At 32.8% G+C, this 19,743-nt stretch overlaps 2 protein-coding genes across 2 annotated transcripts; both read right to left on the bottom strand.

The window, feature by feature from the left end:
• Window positions 1-397: 397 nt before the first annotated feature.
• On the bottom strand, window positions 398-13,715 carry ptdss1a (phosphatidylserine synthase 1a). Its single transcript, XM_059568583.1, has 13 exons — window positions 13,269-13,715; window positions 11,975-12,066; window positions 10,894-10,938; window positions 10,632-10,756; window positions 9,039-9,197; window positions 6,877-7,028; window positions 6,662-6,803; window positions 6,086-6,198; window positions 4,535-4,600; window positions 3,110-3,209; window positions 2,958-3,026; window positions 2,550-2,613; window positions 398-846 (listed from the first exon to the last, which is right to left on the bottom strand). The coding sequence occupies exons 1-13, from the start codon at window positions 13,445-13,447 to the stop codon at window positions 755-757; spliced, it is 1,398 nt and encodes a 465-aa protein (XP_059424566.1). The 5' UTR covers window positions 13,448-13,715; the 3' UTR covers window positions 398-754.
• Window positions 13,716-15,060: 1,345 nt separating this feature from the next.
• Window positions 15,061-19,508, bottom strand: LOC132157888 (membrane-spanning 4-domains subfamily A member 4D-like). The gene is made up of 7 exons (XM_059567149.1): window positions 19,463-19,508; window positions 19,040-19,222; window positions 16,131-16,232; window positions 15,945-16,001; window positions 15,782-15,850; window positions 15,432-15,554; window positions 15,061-15,338 (listed from the first exon to the last, which is right to left on the bottom strand). The coding sequence occupies exons 2-7, from the start codon at window positions 19,196-19,198 to the stop codon at window positions 15,309-15,311; spliced, it is 540 nt and encodes a 179-aa protein (XP_059423132.1). The 5' UTR covers window positions 19,199-19,222; window positions 19,463-19,508; the 3' UTR covers window positions 15,061-15,308.
• Between the last annotated feature and the right edge of the window lie 235 nt (window positions 19,509-19,743).

Genomic DNA, 19,743 nt, shown 5'->3' with positions numbered 1-19,743 from the left:
ATGCATCACGGTTTGCACAAAAATGTGTTCAACATTGACAATAATCAGAAATGTTTCTTGAGTAGTAAATCAGTATATTAGAATGATTTCTGAAGATCATGTGACACTGAAGACTGGTGTGAAGTGGTTTCAGGAATGATGCTGAAAATACAGCCGTGCATCACAGAAATAAATGACACTTTAACAGATATTCACTTAGAATACAGTTATTTTAAATTTCAATAATATTTCGCATTTTTAACTGTATTTTTGATCAAATAAATGCATGCTTGGTGAGCAGAAGAGACTTTGTTCAGAAACATAAAAAAAATTAATAAAAATCTTAACAACCCCAAACTCTACATATACATTTATCACTAAAAGAAAATCATTTGAAAGAACATGCACCAGCAAAATGCACAATAATAACGTGTTTTATGAAGGTATATTCTGATATCATGTTGACTTTAAAATGTAAACACATTATGATATGCATAACATACTCTGAAATCGGCTGCATACAGTAAAATACAGCTGTGACATCAAATCCAGAACTGAGACGAATCACGCATGCGACTGAAAACACCAGCACTGCTTGGGAACTAACCTGGTTAACTAGTCTCTGTAGTTCAACAGGTAAAGTGATCTCGCTAACTAATCACCAGACACACATTATTGCCTTTAAAAAGGGCCTTGCATCATCATCATCATCATCATCATCAGTCATCTGATGTTCCCTCTGCTAACAGGAGCAACACCTGTGCAAAAGTCGGCCTTATTTCTCCACGCCGTTGATGCTTCTGTTATTTCCCGAGTCCCTCCGTTTCCTGGTGGAAGAGGAAGTTGTGCTGTCCGCCTCAAACTCCCCTACAGCACAAACGCATTACAATGTGACAGAAAACACTGGTGCGTATGTTTGAGTTCATACACAGAATGCACAATGTATAATGCATGCATGTTTGCAAAGATCGAGAAGGAAACAAATCAACTTGATTGGATATTTCACAATTGCATGATGATATTTTACCATTTCCGTTTGAATACTGTAAATAGCATGCAAACCTACTATATGCATTGACTGTAATGATTACTATCATGAACGAAAACCAGAAAAACCCTTAAAATATACATTAAATTAATTATAATAATTATAATAATTTTAATAATAATTTTACTACTTTTTCAGCTAGTCTGTAAAGCATAAATAAATCTTTACAATTATAATTGAAAATATAAAAATAAAAACCAATTCAAAATATTTTAAATTAGTATTTTTGCATTGAAAATACATATAATAAAAACTAATTTAGACTATATATAAAAAATATATGTAACAAAAATAGCCAAACAAAATCATTAAAACTTTAACTGTTAAGAAAAAAAAAAACGAAATCAAAATATTAATACATAACATGACAATTTGACAAAAGAACCTCACAAAATAAGGAAAACTTTCAAATTACACAAAAAAGTGAACAAATAAAAACGAATTCAATATTCAATATATATATATATATATATATATATATAAATGCATGAAAATGACAAAGTTACTAAAACCTTCATCTAAAATTGAAAAATTGAAAATACTAAAATAAAAATATAAAAAAAAATCAAAAAGCAATATCTAATAAAAGTACATATATACATACCGTATTTTCCAGACTATAAGTCACACTTTTTTTCATTGTTTGGCTGGTCCTGCGACTTAGAGTCAGGTGCGAATTAGTTATCAAAATTAATTTGACATGAACCAGGAGAAATGAACCAAGAGAAAACATTACCGTCTCCAGCCGAGAGAGGGCGCTCTATGCTGCTCAGTTCTCCTGTAGTCTACACTGAAGACACAGAGCGCCCTCTCGCGGCTGTAAACGGTAATGTTTTCTCTTGGTTCTTGGGTCTAAATAAATGCGACTTATAGTCCAGTGCGACTTATATACGTTTTTCCCCTCATCATGACGTATTTTTGGACTGATGCGACTTATACTCAGGTGCGACTTATAGTCCGAAAAATACGGTATATATAAAGATATCTTATGAAAATGACAAAAAAAAAAGTTACTAAAACTTTCAACTTAAAATGAAAAATAGAACATACAAACAGAAATGAATTTAAAATAATAAAAAAAGATATCTAATGACAAAAATAAAATCATAATAATAATTATAATAATAATAAATAAATAAAAAGCATAATAAAACCAACTGTATTATCTATTAAATTTGCCAAAATGTGCAACAATAATATGCTTGATCTTCAATTTCCAGTGTGGCTTCAAGTGTCACTTATTATATATATATATATATATATATATATATATATATATATATATATATATATATATATATATATATATATATATATATATATATATATATATATATATATATATGTATATATATATATAAATATATAATAAATTAATATATAAAATATTATCCAATACAGTATATATATGGTGTTCAGCCTTGTGTTTCTGCAGGTTCACCACAAGAGGTCAGAAGACTACGGCTTACATTCAGTGTTTCTGTAAACCAAGCATTAATAAATCATCCGGATGTTTCTGTACCTCTGCATCCAGACGCAGCGTCTCCAGACTCCGTGTAATTACTGTCCTCACACTCCGAGAAGCTCTACAGAGTCCAAATATCACAACATTTTATATTCCATATCACCTACATCCTTTACGATCGGGTTTCAAGCTTCAAGTTTCAACCGTTTGCTCAAAGCTTTTACAGAATATACAAATAAACCGGTCCAAAACTTTCTCCATCTTTCTTTCACTCTTACAACAACCAGCAGTTCTGCAAAGCGCTGGAGAAAGTCCAATAGTGAAATTTGTGAATAGACGACGTTGAATAATGTCTCCTGAATTTAGTGTGACATTTTAATTGTACAAATCATGGCTCTTAACTGAACGTGTTTTGTTTTTCCAGTGAAGTAAGTGCGTCTGAGGGATCGGGACGTAAGGGCTCACCTTCTGTCGGGGCCCGTAGTTCTCAGCAAACCAGACCATCCCGTACAGACACAGGAACGTGGTGAAAACCTTCAGACACAAACACAGCGTCACTTCAGCACTAAAACACTGACGCAAACACTGCACAGAGACGTCAGACAGCGGGAACTCACCAAACACAAGAGCCACAAGACCACATACAACACCTGTGTCTTGGAAAACAAGTCTTGTCCGAATTTGATGCACGCCAAGGCCTCCAGGAACGCGATCGCCCTGCAGCACAGAACACCAGAGACTGACGTGATTCATGAGATTTCATTTATTTGCGAGATATAATGCAATGAAATTTCCCCAGATGACTTGAACAGCTATATTTGGAAAAACGGCATCATTCTAGAGTCAGTGCTGTTAAGACTGCATCTGCATAAAACATACAAATAATGATTAAAAAAGGCTGAAAAAAATAATACTAATAGTAGAAACACACAAACGCATATAGTATATATTTTGAAAATATTTCCATGCATATATTTATATTACTATAATTTATATTATAAACAAATACTTTAAATGTATAAACAAATGTTATATCACATCCATAATACATTTTTATTTACATATGTATAAATACACATAAATTCAGCACATATATTTAGAAAATATTAACATGTATTTACCTATTTATATTACTATATTTTATATTATAATATGTTTATTTTATATATATATATATATATATATATATATATATATATATATATATATATATATATATATATATATATAAATTCTTAAATGCATACATGCATGTGTTTGAATTCATATATACATAATAAATAAAAATTATGTAAACAAAACTTATTTTGGCTGCAATTATTAGCTTGACAGCACTAATATATATTAATATAATACTGTAAAATAATACTTTTACTGTAAAATTACAAAAAAAGAACTTGAAATTAAAATATAAATATTTAATTTCTTAATTTCTTTAACCCTAAACCATATATGAATACTGCACCGTGTCCAAACTTGCATGACATATTAATAAATATTTAATATATAATAATAAGTGCTGTCAAATAATTAATCGTGATTAATCGCATCTCAAATAAAAGTATTTGTTCACATACGCGTGTATGCACTGTGTATATTTATTATGTATATATAAATACAAACATGCATGAAAAATATTTTGTTTATATGTAAAATATTTATATATAAAGATAAATTATATGAATATAAATATGCACTGTATGTGTGTATTCATATACACAGTACACACACATATATAATGCAATCAAAAACTGTCATTTTAGATGCAATTAATCCCGAATAATAATTTGACAGCACTAATAATAATTTATATAATTATACTCATGATTTTATTCATCAGAGAGAAGCCGGATATATTAATCTCACATGCATTTGACAAATGCACCAAGCAATATCAGTTTTATTTCAATATATATTGGTGCAGCTCTGGACTTTAATCGTGCAACATGAAGCAGAAGGATGTGAGGTAAAGTCTAGATGATGTCTGGCACAAGATATCTCCGATCTCATTGTGTTTTGGATTATAATCCGCTCAGACTCACCCAAACACCCAGCACTGAGTCCCGACCCGCTTGCACTGAGTGTCCGTCAGATAGGCGTAATACTGCCTAAACACCACAGGACAAAAACACAGAGTCGTGAGCATTTTAAAGGTCAGTTCTTCGATCGAATGCACTTTTCACATTTTTATAAATAATTACTGATTCAGGTCTGTGGACATTACATTTAGTTCTTTATATATTGTTTTTATATTCATTATTTATTCTTTTATTTATTTACTTGTTTAAAATTTTTACTCAATTTTAAATCACAATTTTAAACTTGAATTAATTCAGGTGAGCAGGCATACATATCTTATCGGATTGTTTTTAACCCCTTAACGAATACGGGACGCCTGCATTTACTTCACTATATTATAATTAAATCTAATCTAATCCTGACAAACTATATATCGTTGGAAAGGTCTAAGACTCCCAAATATATATTTTACCAATGTTTTTTCTTAAAAATTATGTAAGAAAAGTAATAGATTAATTTATGACAAGAGTGCACCCTCAAAAATCTACATTATAACAGGAGTTTTGACCTTTGTTTAAAAAAAAAAGACTTCTTCGTTGCCTTTTTCTCTATCACGTTTTAGAAATCATCAGAAATTATATATCAACTGAAAACTTAAAATCTCCAAATTCTTCCTTTAAAACCCATTTTAAAATCAGACATTGCATTACCATGTAAATGGTACATGGATATCATGTTACAAATATCAACAACAAAATTTAGGTTTGTATCATGCACTTTCAAGTCTATATTCAAAAACATGAGTGACAGTTAAGGGGTTAAATTATATTACACATTATTACTTTGTATCAGTTTTTGTTACATTTTCTATCAATCTCAATTTGATATTTTTCTGATTTAATTAATGATTCAGGTGTGTGGGCATTACATTTTTATTTATACATTTACAATTAGGTTACATTTTAATTACATTGTTTTATATTAAAATTATTTGTATACATTTTTATGTAATTTTTTTGTCAATTTCAATTTCACATTTATATTTTTATTTTATTAATAAAACATTTTTTTTTTACTCAACTTTAATCACATTTGTAAGATTTAATTTATGATTCAGGTGAGCAGGCATTATGTTTTTATTCGATTTTTTTGTATATTAATATTATTTATTTCAATGTTATCTTTTTACTTTTTGTTAGCTATTTTAATTTAAAAAATTTATGATTCAGGCGTGCAGACATTTTATTTTAATTACATTGTTTTCATATTTATATATTATACAATTTAATCCATCAGTTTTTGTTACATTTTTAATCAATTAAAATTTTATATTACGATTTAATTAATTATTCAGGTGTTTGGACATTACATTTTGTTTTATTATATACTATTTTTTTTAAATGTAAATTTTTTTTTACTCTATTTTAATAAATTTTTAAAGATGTTACTAGTTTCAATTTGTCATTTTTATCTATTTCCAGTGGATAAAAATCACGTCCCATCCTGCATTTTTCCTCGTTTTCCTCTAAAATACATCAGATTATGGAAGCCAGATGAATGTGATTGTTTCTTACCGTACTGTAGGAGCCGTGATGATCCCGATGAACAGGATCCTGCACCAGCTGAGAGCGTGGCATGCTGGGAACACGAAGATGTGCTTCAGGAAGAACGTGTTGAGCTCCGTCAGCTTCATATTATATAATTTGGAGAAAAACAAACAAATTAAGTGAGAAATATTGATAAATTGATATTTAATTAAATATATTTATTATTATTTCTTTCTATTTAATTTGGAGAAAAATATTAAAGATGAAGAGAGATATATTTATAAAGATGTAACACTATTTAATTTGTTTTTAAGATTTTGTTTTTATTTATTTTTTTATCTGCCATTTTTTATTATCATTTTGTTTTCCACAGGGCATTCTGGGATTGCTAAACAAACTAAACTAAAATAAGAGCAATTATTTTATTAATTATATTTAGGTCACTCCCACTAAAAATCAATGAAATTGCACTATTAAATCCACTGTATTTTTTTACCTCAATGTTTTCTGTTTTAATTTTTAAGTGTAAACTGTAAGAAGTCAGTGCCCCAGTGAAGCGTTTTATTTCTCAGCACTGGCTGATAGAGAAGTGGATGGACCGACCTGCCAGATGATCATGAACAGATAGACTCCCATCACTCTCTGTAAGGAGGATTTGGGGTCGAGCCAGCGCACGTATGTCCAGCTGGCCGGCGTGAACTGTAGAGCGGCACGCTTGATCTTCCCCGTGGTGCTGTGGATGTCTCTGTGCAGCACAAACACACTGGTTCAGTCTCTGACAGATGCTCTCAGAAGGCAGTGTTTGAGGGGTTTCTTACTTGATGCTGGCCCAGTGATACGTGCGCATCTCCAGGAAGCGGCAGACGGTCATTCCCAGCCAGATCCCTCCTCCGTTACACAGCAGGATATCCAGGATGACCTGATCCCACCAGCACTCCGCGAAATTCGGAAGAAGATGCATGAAGAACAGCTGCACGGAGAGATTTAGAATGTTTCTAATAAACAATGTGAAGCTGGAATTAAAGCAATAAAGCTACATTTACTACTTTTATAAACCGGTTATTCCATCTACCTTGTTAGGCTTCACGAAGCAAAAACAGAGCAAATAAAGTGTAATGATATTAATAAAAACAGTATTCTTCCTCAAAACAATGTAGGTCCTCAGAAACAGTTGTGGTTCCAACACACAGAAGTAAACAAAGGTGTTAGTAGTGATTATTAACACATCATGAGCATATATCGTGCTAGTTTTACTTGATCTTAGTGCTGCGTTTGACACCATAGATCATGACATACTCATAGATCGATTACAAAACTATACAGGTATTCAAGGGCAGGCTCTAAGATGGTTTAGATCCTACCTGTCCGATCGCTACCATTTTGTTTACTTAAATGGGGAGTCATCTCATTTATCACCAGTAAAATATGGAGTGCCACAAGGCTCTGTCCTAGGTCCCCTTCTATTTTCAACATGCATGTTGGCCCTTGGTAATATTATTAGAAAATACGGGATTCGTTTCCACTGTTATGCAGTGATATTACAGAGATATTAATTATTGGACCAAAAAACACTACACAGAATCTTGTAGATTACAATCTGCAACTAGACGGATGCACTGTTACTTCTTCTACAGTCAGAAATCTGGGTGTTATATTAGACAGCAACTTGTCTTTTGAAAATCATATTTCCCATGTTACAAAAACTGCATTCTTCCATCTTAGAAACATTTCCGAGCTACGAAACATGTTTAATAAATATAGCCTACATATATTTAGCTCTAGTCTTGTTACTGTAAAGAGTGTTACCGGTCAAAATAGCATAGTTTTTATTTATTTTATGTTTTGTATTTTATATTTAGACATTATCAAACACTCAAAGTTTTGCTTTTGTTTTAAATGTTGATTTACAGTATTATTTTAAACTGTTAAAGTACTGTTAAACAAAGCCAACAAATAAGGAATTTAACACAAAAAAATATTTAAATAACATTTAAAAAACACAAGGCAACCAACTGCATTCAGGGACATTTTATTTTATTTTATTCCTTTAATGGGCAGTCTTCACTGAAACTCATTTTATTTCCTACAGGGAGAGAAAGATTGCAGAAAGACTAAAAACGTAAAAATATGACAACTAGCATCTGGTTATGATCGCTATTAAGGTGTTTCTCACATGATCTAACTGCAAATATAGCATAACTGCCTATTATCTAAAACTAAACATTAACTATAATGGCTTTCATAAAATACAGCTACTTGCCTTTTTTACTTTTTTTATTAAATATTTCACGGTGCATTCTGGGATTGCTTAGCTGGGTTTTGAACCAATATATAAACAAAATTATTTGGAGCCAGATGCTAAACAATTTCAAATTAGATTTTTTTCCCCAAATGGCAATTTAAAATTTTCTGTGTTTAGTTTTAATAGCTTGATTTAACTAATAAATCAAAAATCATAACTAAGTAATACATTATGAACATTTTACAATAACAATAATAATAATAATAACAGAAATTCTGTGTTGATGGTTTCAATATTTAATTTAACTAATTTTAAAAATAAATGTTGCCAATTAATTTAAAAGGTTTTAATAATTTGATGCGTTTTTGTCTTAATTAAGATGTCTATATAGTACCCTTTATTATTTCATTTCAGTTCAGTTTTAGACTAAATAAATTTTTTTTTTAAATGTTTATTTATTTTTTTTTAATTTCTGATTATTTCATTTCAATTAAATTCTTTGTTGTCCTTTTAATTTATCCCAATTCTGTGTTTTACTATTTAATATACATTTATTATATATAAATAAAGTGTAATCAAAAGAATGCATGAAACGTTTAAATGAAATGTAACTATTCCTTTTATTTTCCAGCAAACATAATGAAACGGTCATTAGCTGTGAAGCATCATATATTGTCTTCAAATGAATGCATGGAACATGGTAATGCATTATTGGTTCTGCATGCATTAGTGTGTTACCTCGGTCAGCTCCCAGGTGATGCTGATGGTCCAGCACAGGCCATAGCTGCGGATCAGCAGAGCCTTCATGCCCCAGCCCCAGAAATGACTGAAGGCGAAGATGTCGAAGTGGCTGAGGATTCGCTCCCAGGTGATCACATGACAGTTCACGGCATACTCCTGTCAATCATCACCACAGTATCAGTTTAACACACGCTTAAAGGCACTAGAGGACATAAGACTGTTAAACTGAACACAGTGCATCAGTTTGAAATTTGTCATGGTGTTATTTTAGTATCATCAAGATTTTTTATATTTTCTGTTTTCATTTTAAATGTTTTAGTAACTTTACATGGTTTTGTCTTATTTAATATGTCTAACTCACATTTAATAACTTTTATTTCAATTTTAGTAATTTAAAGAATGAGACATGATGCCTTGGCAACTTACTAGCTGTAATTAATTAAACTTTATATTTTCAATTCATTCACCATTTTAAATTATTGGATACTGTTTTAATCTGGTTTTAATAATAAAATGGTTTGATTTAATTTTAATAATCAAAAAGCATGCATAAGTAATTAAATTAATAAAATTTACATTTAATATTTTTTAATATTCATCCTCAATTTGTCCTTAAATTATTTTTCTGTAACTTGCCATATTTTGATATAACTGGATTCTGGATACTACATTCTTATTTTATAAAATTGCATAAATATTTGATTTAATTAGTATTTTATTAAATATTAAATTATAAAAATATTGTCTTTTTTGCATCTTAAATTATTTTTCAAAATTTAAGCGTATTTGAAATTTTACTGGATTCTGTATTTAACAAAAAAAATTATAATAATAATAGTTTGATTAATTTTAAAAAGCATGTATTTTTTCATTACTTCATTATTATTAGATTAGATTCAACTTTATTGTCACTGCACATGTAAGGTACAAGGCAACGAAATGCAGTTAGCATCTAACCAGAAGTGCAATAAGCAGTCAGTACAGAATATACAGATCTACAATATGTACAACAACTATACAGATAAGACATAATTATCAGATTTTAAATACTATTAGCATGATATACAGATATGTGTACTATGAACATACTATACAGATCGATTATGTAAAAGTGCATGTACACTTTATTTAAAAATTATTCAATTACATTTTTAATTTTTTACATTTTCCTGCATCTTAAATTATTTGTCTACAATGGGCCTCATTACTCATACACCCACAAAAAAAATTAATGGTTTGACCTAATTTTAATATTCAAAGAACATGTCTAATTATTTAACAACTCAACTTCAAACTTCAACTTCAATAAAAAACACTAATTGATAATATTCATTAACGATGATATGTCCCAATGAAATATAATTTTTTTTAATGAAGTGTAGAATTAGAATACTTAAAATAAAAATTATTTTATTTAAATTATTTAAATAATTTTATTTTGAATTTTTGTATTTTTTAAATGTCTGTATAGGTTGTTTTTTTTGGGGGGGGGGGGGGGGGTTAGCTAACTACACTGACCCTAATTTGTGAACTTCGTGAGTTAATCTTTTAATAATCGAAGTGGGTCAGATCTCGCTGACCGTCACTGACCATGATGTCAGCTTCCCGTTTGGCGTAGCGCAGATTGGGATCCAGCCAGAACATGAGAGACTTGACCTGCTCCCAGTTCAGGAAGATGATGAAAACCAGGAAGAGGAAGTACAGCACACTCAATCCTGCACAAGCACACAAACACCCCCTTTAGAAACGAGAAACCCATCCGCTCAGATCTGCCCTTTCATCATTTATTAATCATCATCTCGCGGTGCATCTGTATTACCAGACTTCCAAAACAAGCGTCTGATGCACTCACCGAACACTATGCGCCATACTGCTGGATGGGGTCTTGTGAACGGACCTGAAAAAAAGACAAAGAGGGTTATTCGTTGACATCATAGACAATAAAAAAAGCATTGATAAGTATTTTTATCATCTCATATGAAATGTAAGGGCCTGCAATGACGCGGTTTGACCAGTGTGGCGCTGTAGAGCAAGACCGTATTCAGCGCCACAGCGTTATGTAAACAAACGCCACTCTTTCTGTGAAGAAAAACTACATCCTTTTGAGTATGTAGCAGAATGGAAGGCAAGCTTTGGTACATACTGTACTATTTCGTCATAACTGTGTCAAAATACCGTATTGGAGAGAAATGCCGAGACCTCTCTTCATATATTTGCATGATGCATTTAAAAGTTAACGACCTAACGTATCATTATAAAAGTTTATAGTGTTGCTACAGATTAAATATAATGCGCATAACATTTTTTTTAACAAGTTAGACATAGATTATTTATCACACAAAGCCCTTTCTCTGCCTGTCCGTCAGTCTCTCATATCCGCCATGTTTGTAGTTCTTAAACACTTTTTATGCATGTTTGTAGTTCTAATGGAACCCTTGTCCACCATGCAATGTGTTGTGGGCAATATTAGCCATTTGAGTGTGCATTGATCTGCACTTTTAAATCAAATTAACGAATTTTAATCAGATTAAAGAATTTTAATCTCAAGTAGTAGGCCATCTGGAAATCTTTGGCACACTTTTTTCAACATACTCTGATTTGGCACATAATAATTATATTTTTGGATACTATTTAGGATGGACAGTATGCGAATTGGGATGTAATACAAAAACGGATCTCTCATATATTTATGAATGGGAAAAAACATAGCGCACATTATGGGGGAATAGTCCCGCCTTCTAAATGAAAGAGCCAATCACTAATTTGGTAAAGTCATTGCATCACTGCAGAAGCTGTTATAAGCTCAGGTTATCAAACTGATAATTTGTTGGAGTCCTATTATGAACCTGAACACATGCATGACCAAGGTCATCAAAAAAAAAAAAAAAAAGTATATCTAAAAGAGATCTTCAGCGTGACTTCAAGACTTTTACCATTGGGGAAGGCGAGAACGCTGATGATCAAGAAGAAGGAGATGACCAGGATGAGACCCACCCACAGGTTACTGTCAGGGTTTCCATCATCTCTGCAATGGAAACATGTGGTCACACACTGAAAAACCCTGCACAAGTGTTTCACAATTCACTACATACACAGACCAGAAGATGCAAACAGAGAATGAATGCACAGCAGAAAAATAGGTTCTTGATATTTTGAAAATATAAATAATTTATTTCCTATTGACGATGATGTTATACGAGTCTGGAACTGACAGCAAGGAAACTACCACTTTTGTTTTCACCCAAGCAAACCCATCATTAGCTGATGACGATAATCACAAATTGGACTAATTTTATTACTGTATTTTAAAGTGTAACTGTAAGACTGACTTGATATCTGACATCAGTGTATTGTTAAAAGTGAGTGGTGCATACTGGACTGGAGACAGATGTGCAAAATCAAATATGAAACACTAGAAGAAAAAAATTAAACTGGTAAAATTGGAATGATACAAACTGATTGAAAAAATAAAAGATAAAAATAGAATATAAGAAATTATCTATTTACAGAAATAAACAGAAATTAGAAATTGAATTTCATTTTGTTTAAGAAACTGAAAAGAATTACTGTAGTATACATTTAAAAGAAAGGTCTATTAATTTAATAGTAGATTAATTAATATATAAATATATTACGATACTTGTTTTTCATGAATGTATTTTACAACAATACAAAGAGCACCGTTTAAAATTTTACAAGATTTAGCCCTACACTTTTTCATTTTTATTTGTTCCCCACTAAATAATGTTATTTTCTTCACTAAATTTTTAGATTTTATACAATTATAGTGCACTCACGATTTTTCTAGAGTAACTTTTGCAACTGAATTATCCACTAACCTAGTATCATAGATTATATTTATTAATTAGTTGTTTTTCTTTACAATGAAGTTGCATGTGGTAGACAAACAAAAGAGTGATGATCAGGTCACAAAAAAAAAAATACTAAACACACAAAAAAAAAAATGGTACCGAGCTACAACTGAACACGCCCCTAAATACGCGGTGACGTCATCAATATTTTTATTCGTTTTCCCGGAAATGAAAGACCGTAGAAGATCATAGAGTAGAAGCCTAATAGCACATAGGTGATCCCAGCGAAACAAAAAACGCACTAAAAGCCAGACAATTTAGATTTAGATAGCATGATCACTTGCGCGATGTCTTGTTGCCATAACATGACCTCATTGCGGTTCTTTGTGTGACATTGGCGTTGTGCGTCACTCACCGCGTAAACGCGAAGTACATGAGGCTGAGTACGGCGCATGTGAGCAGGGTGATGGTGTGAGGCTTGTAGAAGAAGTCGATGGTGATGTCCTCCACCTGCTGCTCGTTGATCATGCGGAAATGCATCCAGTATTTCACATCATCTTTACTTATAGTCCCGGAGCCGAACGCGGACGCCATTCCTTTTCCTCTCTGTTCTGGCTTCACCTTTGATTTACCGCGATGTGAGCGGCTCTCTCTCCCTCTCTGGCGTCTGCGGCACGAATGCAACCCGGATGACGGCCATGCATGTGTGCAATCCGGTTCCTAATGCATGCACAACACAATCAGCTGCTCGGGGAGAGAGATGCATGCACGGAACGGAAAGATGGCACACGCTTTAGGGGAAAACAGACATGTTCCTGCATTTTCATTGGTTTGCATGCAGTGCTAGGCGTTCAGACAGTATGGCAAGCCGAAAGGGTCAAAACGTAGAGCGGCGCTCGAGTTTCTCACACGCTGAAGGTCACACTGTTGTGTTGAGAGTCATTTACACCAACAGTGGGAAACGTGGGATTGCGCTTTCCTCAATCACAAAGTGGCCCCAAAAAGTAGACAAAATTGCACACGATTTTTTGTTTTAAGTTTGCACATAAAGTTAGCACTTTTTGGAAAAATATTACAATTGCATGAGTGTTACATTATTTTTGAGTTATCTGTTTTTGCAAATGAACTGTTCATCTGTTGTGGTTGTGTTTTGTATTTTAACACCTCCTGAACATCACACATCTTCATGGTCAGCAGCAGCTGTGGGTTTTTATACCAAAGAACTAACAAACACGAGTCATGCCAGCAAATATGTTTCACTGCAAGATGTTATGCGTTCTTGTACTGTCAGTATATATATATATATATATATATATATATATATATATATATATATATATATATAATATAATATAAAATATATAAGTGCTGTCACATTTATTATGTGTATATATACGTACACACACATACAATATATATTTTGAAAATATTTACATTAATTTTTTTATTTACATGTTTATATTTATATTCATTAAATATATATTATATACAATTATATTTCTTGTATAAACATAACATATTTTACTGAAACATATGCATGCATGTGTTTGCATTTATTTATATATCCTACATAATAAATATACACAGTACACATTATGTAAACAAACTTGTTATTTTGGATGAGATTAATCATTTGATATATTTTTTTTCACAAATCGCATCCTGTACACACACACACACACACACACACAGGCAGTCATCAGTCGCACAGGTATATTTGTTGCAATAGCCAACAATACATTGTATGGGTCAAAATGATCAATTTTTCTTTTATTCCAAAAATCATTAGGATATTAAGGAAACATCATGTTCCATGAAGAAATTTTGAAAATGTCCTACCGTAAAAATATAAAAACGTAATTTCTGTTTAGTAATATGCATTGCTAAGACCTTCATTTGGACAAATTTAAAGATGATTTTCTCAATATTTAGATTTTTTTGCACCCTCAGATTCCAGATTTTCAAATAGTTGTATCTCAGACAAATGTCCTCCTAACAAACCAGACATTAATGGAAAGCTTTTTATTCAGCTTTTATTCAGATGATGCACAAATCTCAATTTAAAAAAATTGACCCTTATGACTGGTTTTGTGCTCCAGGGTCAAACACACACACACACACACACACATATATATATATATATATATATATTTATACAGTAGCTTGACAGATTGATATCCAGTATTGTACTAACAGACGATGAGAGGTAAACAGTACTCAGTACTTTAATAGTGAGCAAATGCAAAACTTGTGGCGCATTTACATTTATGCATTTGGCAAACATGTTTATACAGCAATTTACAGTACATTCATGCTAAACATTTGATCTATTCAAACCCATGACCCTGACACTGCAGAAGAAAGCATTAAACAGGCATTTATATACACATTCAATTTAGATGTCATTACAGTTCATTCACAAATGGGTCATTTATCCTCGATCTCATTCGTCTGATCAAGCCTCTTGCTTGATGGAGATCAATGGCTGCATTGAAACAAAGACATATAAAAGAGATTTCAGTGTGTTTGAACATTGTTCAAGCATGTTTTGGTGTTTTCAATTCGAATGTTAAATTACCAGAGTGTTGAAGTGAGATCGGCACACAGCTTTACTCTCCCAGAAGATCAGAATCAGAGCCAGAATCAACTCCAGCGCACACAAGACAATGATCACCACCTTCAGCCCCGCAAACATGTTTTCCTGGAGAAAAAGATGGCAATCAATAAAAATAATATCGACAATGACAACATCAGTTCTTAAGTGTGTGTAAATGCCTGTTTGCTATAATTTATCCCTGTGTTGTAATTTGGGATGTTATACTGTAAAATCAAATAAATGAAAGAGATGTATGGACATTGCTGCAACTCTGCCTTTAATAAGTTATGAAGTTATGAAAAATCACAAATTACCCAATGCCAAATTCCTACTGAACAGAGAACTATAGCAGAGATTGACCAGAAAAGGCTGATAATGTTGAATATGAAGGAGAGCTTCACCTTTTAGAACAAGAACAAGAAGATAAAACATTAAGTTCAGTTTCGGTCATGATTAAAAAAAAAAAAAGATTATGAACAATATTTGGCCACTCACCACAGGCATGAATGGAGAATTTCCAGCTGCAAATGACAGAATCCCACTTGCAATGAACTGAAAAGAAATAGTTAAAACACAGATATAGCATCATCTTGAATGTTCAGAGATGTGTGTGTGTGTTTACACTGATGAAAGCTGGAGAACGAGCTGTGATAATTGCAGACAGGATCTCTGTGTTCTCACCAGGGCACTAGGTAGGGTGTACACTAGATGGGACGGACCGTATTCATGAGTAATGAGGCTGCCGATGCAAATGACAAACACTCCGATGCTGAGCTGAGCCGCCTGAAACGACAAATAAAAAAACAGTCAAGAGATCACGATATGTTTTCTATGATAAACCTGGATAAAGTGTTCCATATAGCAAAAATATGTATTTTTAAATATATTTCAAAATATACACACACGCACACAAAAAAAAAATGGCAAAAATATACTTTTGCTAATATGTTCCAAAATATATTTATTTTCTACTAATATGTTTTTTGGCCCTTTCTGTGTATTTTTACAAATATATATTTGCTAACTGAAGTCGGCTAGTTTAAGTGTTTGGTTCTTTTAATTGTGATGATTTTGGCTTTGAACATGCATTGATACTGTACATGTACTCAATACTTGGTAGGGGCTCAATCTCAATTCAGCGTGGCATGGAGGTGATCAGTTTGTGGCACTGCTGAGGTGGTCTGGAAGAACAGGTTTCTTTGACAGTGGCCTTCAGCTCATCTGCATTGTTTGGTCTCTTGTTTCTCAACTTCCTCTTGAGAATAGCCCATAGATTTTCTCTGGGGTTCAGGTCTGGTGAGTTTGCTGGCCAGTCAAGCACACCAACACCATGGTCATTTAACCAACTTTTGGTGCTTTTGGCAGTGTGGGCAGGTGCCAAATCGTGTTGGAAAATTAAATGAGCATCTTCAAAAAGCTGGTCAGCAGAAGGAAGCATGAAGTGTTCCAAAAATTCTTGGTGAAAGGGTGCAGTGACTTTGGTTTTCAAAAAACACAATGGACCAACAGCGGTAGATGACATTGCACCCGAAATCATCACAGTGGAAACTTAACAATGGACTTCAAGCAACTTGGGCTATGAGCTTCTCCACCCTTCGTCCAGACTCTAGGACCTTGGTTTCCAAATGAAATACAAAACTTGCTTCCATCTTGAAAAGAGGACTTTGGACCACTGGCAACAGTCCAGTTCTTCTTCTCCTTAGCCCAGGTACAGTAAGATGCCTCTGATGTTGTCTGTGGTTCAGCAATTCCTTGGCTCTTGATGCCATGACCGCAGCCTCAGTGCATTCCTTGTGAAGTTCAATTCAATTCAAGTCTATTTGTATAGCGCTTTTTACAATACAAATCGTTACAAAGCAACTTTACAGAAAATTATGTTTCTACAATATTTAGTAATAGCTTATAAGTGGTGACTGTCAGTTTGTGCACGTATGACAGGATTTGTAGAAAAATTAATACAAGACGTAGTCAGCCAGACGATGAACATTATTAATATTATAAAAAATTAATAATTATTATATGATGCAGTCACACTTGTAGCAATATTTGTTAGTTCTGTTTGTTGATTCAGGGTTAGCATCATCTGGGGTCCTCTGAGGGTCAGCATCATCTCTTCTCAGGTGTTCTGGATCCAGACTGGAGCTTGTGTAAATCCTAGTTACCACGGGATGCATTTTTAATCTAGATTTAAACAGAGAGAGTGTGTCTGAACCCCGAACATTATCAGGAAGGCTATTCCAGAGTTTGGGAGCCAAATGTGAAAAAGCTCTACCTCTAAGTTGCTGTCTAATATGACACCCAGATTTTTGACTGTAGAAGTAGTAACTGTACATCCGTCTATGCCAGATTGTAATCTACAAGATTCTGTTTATTGTTTTTTGGTCCAATAATTAATATCTCTGTCTTATCCGAATTTAATTGGAGAAAATTATTTGTCATCAAATCTTTTACATTTTTTACACACTATGTTAGCTTAGATAATTTAGAAGTTTCATCTGGTCTCGTTGAGATATATAGCTGAGTATCATCAGCATAACAGTGGAAGCTAATTCCATATTTTCTAATAATATTACCAAGGGGCAACATGTATATTAAAAATAGAAGGGGACCTAGGACGGATCCTTGTGGCACTCCATATTTTACTGATGATAAATGAGATGACTGCCCATTTAAGTAAACAAGTTCACTCAAATTCTTGAATATATTTTGCTTGACAATCCTCATAGGCTGTGGTTTTCTCAGTTTTCTCGGTTGTGCATCTTTTTCTTACACACTTTTTCCTTCCACTCAACTTTCTGTTAACATGCTTGGATACAGCACTCTGTGAACAGTCAGCTTCTTTGGCAATGAATGTTTGTGTCTTATCCTCCTTGTGAAGAGTGTCAATGATTGTCTTCTGGACAATTGTCAGATCAGCAGTCTTCCCCATGATTGTGCAGCCTAGTGAACCAAACTGAGGGACAATTTTGAATGCTCAGGAAACCTCTGCAGGTGTTTTGAGTTGATTAGCTGATTGGCATGTCAATATATTCTAATTTTTTGAGATTTTTGTTAAATATGAGTCAAAATCATCCCAATTAAAAGAACCAAAGACTTAAACCACTTCAGTCTGTGTGCATTTCATTTATTTAATACCTAAGTTTCACAATTTGAGTTGAATTACTGAAATAAATGAACTTTTCCACAACATTCTAAGCACATATTTACCATATTTTTAAATACCTAGAGCTTCTCGTGATTTTAACATTAATGTGTAAGGAAAAAAATCCTTAAACTGAAAGTGAAAGAAGCATTTTCACATCTGCTCTCAGACTTTCGGCCTCTTTGAGTTAAAATAACAGAGTCAGTAGAATGCATATATTTGATGGAAATCTATAATTTAAAATGATAACACAGAAATGCTCATGTGATGGAATCAGGGTCACAACTAAACTAGAATTCAGGCCAAAAATACCACTGAAACTGACTAATGCCCCAGATAAAAATCCCCCGTACTATTTTGATGTGTTTCTACAAACACTTTTCTGTCTGCAGATATTAAAGGAAACTAAACACATGGGTAGTATTATGCATTTAAATGTTGCACGCACCCCGAGTTCCTTTGGCCGTCCTTTAAGAAAGACCTTGTAAGCATCTTTGAAGACGCAGGTGAATTTCTCGGGCATCAGGTGACCGTCTCCGGTGTTCCTGAGGTTTCCCAGAGGAATGGTGATGACCATACAGTCATCCGGCTTAAACGTGTAGCGCATCTCTCCACCAAACGCTTTCTGTGTCTGTCAAAATAACAGACATGAGAAAACGTTCCAGCAAGGTTCTCTCAACGCCATGAACACAATGTTCACTCCAAGTGATCTGGTCTTTAATAACATTCTCAACATTAGCACAAAAACGCTACAATTATACGTCATTCATGGAAGGTTTTATTCATTTTTTTAAAGTTGTATACTCAACGGTTTTTTAAATGTTACTTAAACGCATGCAAAAATGTTTAAAAGTTATTACTTACTACTTACTACTACTAGTTGTTCACAAAATGCTGTCTGTAATTGAAAAGAAAAGTCAAAGTTATGAACAAACATACTTCCGGTAATGTTAATTATGGTCTCAAAAAGTTAACCCAAACACATTTATACATCATTCAGCAAATGTTTTTTCTTACATGTTTTTTACCTTTATTGTTAATGAAATTTTGTCTGTAATTGAAAAAGTCAAAGTTCTAAGCAAATGTTCTTCCAGTAACTTTAACAAAACGTTCACTCCAAGTTATCTGTCCTTTAATAACGTTCTCATAACG

Source organism: Carassius carassius, chromosome 15, assembly GCF_963082965.1.
Source record: "Carassius carassius chromosome 15, fCarCar2.1, whole genome shotgun sequence".
Lineage (NCBI taxonomy): Eukaryota > Metazoa > Chordata > Actinopteri > Cypriniformes > Cyprinidae > Carassius > Carassius carassius.
This window is presented reverse-complemented; position numbering and strand designations above follow the sequence as displayed.

Excerpts from the sequence above, each read along its gene's own strand:
- ptdss1a (XM_059568583.1), bottom strand. The coding sequence starts at position 13,447 with ATGGCGTCCGCGTTCGGCTCCGGGACTATAAGTAAAGATGATGTGAAA. Across the intron at positions 12,067-13,268 it reads ATGTACTTCGCGTTTACGCG|AGATGATGGAAACCCTGACA; the intron begins GTGAGTGACGCA and ends TTTCCATTGCAG. Across the intron at positions 10,757-10,893 it reads AGTATGGCGCATAGTGTTCG|GATTGAGTGTGCTGTACTTC; the intron begins GTGAGTGCATCA and ends GTGCTTGTGCAG.
- LOC132157888 (XM_059567149.1), bottom strand. The coding sequence starts at position 19,198 with ATGCGCTACACGTTTAAGCCGGATGACTGTATGGTCATCACCATTCCT. Across the intron at positions 16,002-16,130 it reads ACACCCTACCTAGTGCCCTG|TTCATTGCAAGTGGGATTCT; the intron begins GTGAGAACACAG and ends ATTTCTTTTCAG. Across the intron at positions 15,851-15,944 it reads ATTCTCCATTCATGCCTGTG|GTGAAGCTCTCCTTCATATT; the intron begins GTGAGTGGCCAA and ends TTGTTCTAAAAG.